This window comes from Polistes canadensis, unplaced genomic scaffold (assembly GCF_001313835.1).
Source record: "Polistes canadensis isolate GaletaPanama2010 unplaced genomic scaffold, ASM131383v1 scaffold_333, whole genome shotgun sequence".
Taxonomy (NCBI): Eukaryota; Metazoa; Arthropoda; class Insecta; order Hymenoptera; family Vespidae; genus Polistes; species Polistes canadensis.
The window spans coordinates 13,683-18,517 of NW_014569880.1; the positions used below are offsets into that span (position 1 = coordinate 13,683).

The 4,835-nt window shown below is 30.8% G+C and overlaps 2 protein-coding genes across 2 annotated transcripts; both read right to left on the reverse strand.

The window, feature by feature from the left end:
- Positions 1-757: 757 nt before the first annotated feature.
- Positions 758-1,694, reverse strand: LOC106791705 (fatty acid synthase-like). Its single transcript, XM_014757564.1, has 3 exons — positions 1,135-1,694; positions 828-967; positions 758-778 (listed from the first exon to the last, which is right to left on the reverse strand). Exons 1-3 carry the CDS (start codon positions 1,301-1,303, stop codon positions 758-760), a joined length of 330 nt encoding a protein of 109 aa, XP_014613050.1. The 5' UTR covers positions 1,304-1,694.
- LOC106791706 (fatty acid synthase-like) lies at positions 1,345-1,939 on the reverse strand. Its single transcript, XM_014757565.1, has 3 exons — positions 1,792-1,939; positions 1,447-1,700; positions 1,345-1,362 (listed from the first exon to the last, which is right to left on the reverse strand). Exons 1-3 carry the CDS (start codon positions 1,937-1,939, stop codon positions 1,345-1,347), a joined length of 420 nt encoding a protein of 139 aa, XP_014613051.1.
- Positions 1,940-4,835: the final 2,896 nt, after the last annotated feature.

Here is a 4,835-nt window from a genome sequence, read left to right on the forward strand (position 1 = left end):
ACCCAGAATACAAAGAATGAGGTAGTGGTTTCTCAGTAATATCATTGATTAATTGAGCCAGTTCATCATCTCCTCTGCTCGAATGTAACTAAAGACAAATGGAATATAATTYACGGYYATTTTGCCTAATCAGTTCGGTCATAAAATAAATATCTTACAATATTAAAGATCGATGATATCATTTCCCGAGTACGACAAGATGCTACAAAAAGTCGTGGCATATTATTTGATGAAAGCTTTCTCCTCTGCTTTTCTTTTGAATGACGTTTTAGGATAATGTGAGAGAAAGAACCGTTTAGAGCGGCTGTGTTAACAGCAGCGTAACAATCCGTCCAAGGTGTTGGTTCTGTAATGACTTTTACGCGTCCATCCTGAAGACATTGCGCCTCTTTCGGAGGCTCGGAGAAATGAAGATTCGGAGGTATAACTCCGGTCTCCATAGCAATTAGTACCTAAAAATTAAAAAAAAAACCTAATGTAAAATATTAAATCAAATTTGTGTTGTGATGAATTTAATTTTATCTTTTCAGGAAACTTACCTTGATTATCGAATTTATTGCATTATTATTAAATGTATACCCAATGTTTGATTTAACAGATCCTATTAAAAGAGGATTAGAAAAGCTTCGATCTTGACTATAAACAAGATCTATGGCATTTAATTCATCGAGATCCATCGATTTGATTGCTGTWCCATCGGCCTCGATGTAAGTTACGTCGCTTGGTTGTAGACCGCTGTGTTTCAATGTCTGTTTCATTATAGAAGCCTGAAATTCGGCTGTAGGAAATATACATGTGTTTCTGGAAATGGCATCTGTGTTTCTGACGCAAAGATTAATGATTTCGGCATAAACTCGCTTTGCATATTTGGCTCTTTGAAGGAAAATTGTTCCTATCGACTCGCTTCTCGAGAATCCAGAAGCATTCTTATCAAAAGATTTATTTACCCCGTCTTTCGACAATAAACCTAAATAATGGAACAAAAAAACCAAAAAATTATTTATAGATTAGGAAAAAATTGAACTTCTGCTGTCTTATTTATCATTGAAATGATACAAATATAAGAAAATATTGCCTTTTTGTCTTTACATGCAAGTACTGGAAGTAATTATACCTAGTATATTTTTATTTTACCTAATTCCAAAAGTTGATAAGATGTTTGGGAAAGTAAGCTTAAGATTCCCCCACTAACAATCGCGTAATCGCAATCACCAGCTTTTAAAGCCTCGTACGCTTTCTGAATTGCTAACGAACTTGATGTGCTGGTTGAATCGATAGTGCAGCTTGAGCCAATTAAACCCATACAAAACGAGATTCGGTTTGATAGCAAACCACGGCAATATCCTAGTAGACTATATCCATCTAACTATAATGAAAATATTAACAATATCAGATCGAATGATACTGCCTTTACATAATATCCATTAAATAAATTTATCAACTTACCTGAGTTTTATCATTCAAGAGATAACTATCTGACTCATATAAACTCAATACCCCGTAAACATTGGTTTTCTTGTTCCGTAACTCTACAGGATTTATTCCGGCATCAATGATCGCTTCAAACGTAACTTCCATTGCAATTCTTATTTCTGGCGCCATAAATTTTGCCTGTATTGAATTAATTCCAAAAAAATAGTTATCGAATTTCGTTAAATTAGAAATTGTTCCTAAACGCAATGGTATTTTAGGCGAATCATCTAAAAAATAATAATTTATGAAACTCATAAAGAATGTACTGTAATGTAATATATTTCTGTATAAAAATAAATGTTATATACTGATTCTTACCTAATTTCCATCTTGTATGATCTGAGGAAACGCAATCTTCTCCATTTATTAGATTTGTCTTTAAATCATTGATATTCTCACTTTTTGGAAATTTTCCTGATACTCCAGAAATGACCACTGCATTTTCTTCTAAACCTTCAASTTTCATATTTGCTAAATATATCTACACGAGCAAAACTATTAGCTACAACTTCGTGTGTCTAATAAAGCTATTCAGTGTTGCTGCTGTTTATATATCCTTACGGATAACTTCAATTAAAATTCTTATGTATAACATTTGTTTTTAAATTTAAATGATTTTACATATGATGCATTGTTCTTATACTATTTTTAAAAAAATATGTAATAAATAGGCTAGCGATGACGTGTGAATTAAAATTGTTTTTTATTTAGACAGATTAAATTTCCATACAATATATAAGGAAACGATTTGACCTTCTTTGATCTTTTTAATTCAGGAACATGAAACAGTGGCTAGGTAAAAAAATTTTTTCAAGATTCTATAAATCTGTAAAGCCCCGACGTAAAAGGAAATATATTTCTCTTTAATATAACTCTTTTATTAATACTTATTAGACATTTTTTAATGAATGATTAAAGTTTTTAAATATTATACTGAAATAACAATATAATATTATATATTGGAGAGAATTAAATCGCAAATAATATTGTAGGATTCGCGAAAAAAATTGGGCCGTTGGACTGACGACTTGACCGGGACTCGAACCCGGATATTCCCCCCCGCTTTCCGGGTGACTGCTCTTTATCCATTAACTATTCAAGGCCCACGTCCAATCTCTTCACGAATGCCTATTTAAGTATATGGCTTGGAGGCGCTCCTCCCACAATATAAATAACAATTTTTATTTATTACCTTTATTAAAAGTTAACATAATCAATTAATAATAAATATAATTAATAAATAAAAGTAATAATAGTCATAATAAATAATAGTCATATATATAGTAAGTCATAATAAAACAGTAATACTTGGAAAACATGTCTGTTGTTTGTAGTATTGTACTTTAATTGTATTTGTAGTATTGTACAATCATGACAAACTTCATGCGCAATTTTTTTGGGACCCCCACTTCATCAGCCTTTATCTTTTTGAATTTTTAATTTTTCTACTTTTTTTTAAATGTATTCTTTAAATATTAATATATATCTTGTAAAAAAATAGATAGTAAAAATATTTTTTGTCTTTTTCTTATTGCACTTGAAAAAGTATCAAAAACTATGCCTCTAGACCAGAATAAACCTTTGAAGTAATTTAGTTTTTTAATATGTTAAGCAACCATTGTGTAATCCAGTGCTGTAGAAATACAGTGCTGCACCATGACTTCCGCTACTTTGTTATCGTGTTAGAGCGAGACCGTATAATAGGATGCCACGTTGTAGGGAGGATACCAGTAGCTTACATTAACGAGAATAAGAAATAAAGAAATAGAAAAAAGTGGAAAAAGAAAATATGTCCCTTTCGAGAAATCGATCCGGCGATATCAAAAATAAAAGATCGCGCTGCTGCTCATTACGATACCGAAGAAAAATATTTTCTTTTTTTTTTACTTTTATTAACTCTATACATCTTTACTATTTGTCCGTAGACATTTGGTAAATTGTTATATAAGTGAAAAAAGATAGCACGGGGACAGTTTCTTTAATGAAATAGCGACGCTATTGTAATTTCTTTCAATTAGGTTTAATTTTTCACTAAGTCTCCTGAGTGGATTTTTTTCAGCCTTCAAGGGATATATTGGTTGAAGTAATCGTCGGCTAGGTGGTTTATGTGCGTATCAATTCTTCTATTGTATTTGCAGGTTGTCTTTGCTATTTCTTCTTCTGGTTACAGATACCATACCAAATTCAAAAAAACATAGTATATATATATATAAATAATATAATTGAAAAAGTTAGTTTATTAAATATAGATCAGCTTTTGTTAGTCGATCAAGGATGACAAATCGACGTGTCATCAGATCTTAAATGTAAGACATACATATTTACTTCATGAACTTATCTTTTTAATTATAACTATACTGCTCAAATCCTAGTAGAAATAACAAAAATTCATGAATTTCGCTAGTTTGATATTTCACAGTCTCCAGTTCTTATCGAAAAGAATGACGACTAAAAAATATACATTTGCAAAAAATAAGGGCTTGTGTATCAATAGTTTATATGTTTCAGAACTGGAAATGACGCAATATCACCCGCATTTACCTTCTGCGCCCTTTATGACTCTGTTCCATCATACCCAACTAGCTGACGAAGGCGTAACCTCTTCGTTTCGATGTTTGTCCCTTATCCCTGTAGCCCTCTAGCCAGTAAACGGTTTTCTTCTTCCTTGCTAATACCCCAGCAAACGAACCTAAGCTTGATCTAAGATGTAACTCATAATAAAATTGTTTCAAAAACTGTTTTAAACGTCAAATAGTGATAAAATGTCAATTTTCAAATACAAATCACTGTCATAAGCTTACGTTTAGATATTTTCAATTTTCCAAATGCTTTTTGCGTGTCTAATATTTGATATAAAAAATGTCACTTGTAAAGCAATTATAAAAGTATGTAGAGTCAGGAAATGTCATTCTTTTCAATTATTAATTTACCTTACATAATAGATGTACAGAGAGATTATGTTTCCAGAAAAAAGTATAAGCTTATCACACTAATAAATCGAAACTCGTAGCTATAGATTTTTAATTTTTTTTTATTAAGATGACATGATTTTTTCAAGTTAGAAATTTTAAATTTAAATAACTTTAAAACCCAAATTTTTAATTATTTTTTTTTTCGTAAGCGCTAACTAGTTTTTTCCACATATTTTTTAAAAAACTGTATCCGGAGACTTGATTAATTTTCCAAAGATCCCAACAGTAATAATTCAGTTTTTAGTATCGTAGCTCGTTTCGGTATTAATGTCTAACGAATATATTCCATATCTATTCAGAACAGTTTATATATGCAAGTACATTTTGTAATAATAAATTTTTCGCATTATTTTTGTTGATGCGACCGATGCCTTAATCGGTACTCCAGTG

Bases quoted from the DNA above. Each gene is read 5' to 3' on its own strand.
- LOC106791705 (XM_014757564.1), bottom strand. From the start codon at position 1,303: ATGGGTTTAATTGGCTCAAGCTGCACTATCGATTCAACCAGCACATCA. The intron at 968-1,134 runs GTAAAATAAAAA...TCCATTATTTAG, and splicing joins TTATCAACTTTTGGAATTAG to GTTTATTGTCGAAAGACGGG. The intron at 779-827 runs GTCAGAAACACA...TATTTCCTACAG, and splicing joins CCGAAATCATTAATCTTTGC to CCGAATTTCAGGCTTCTATA.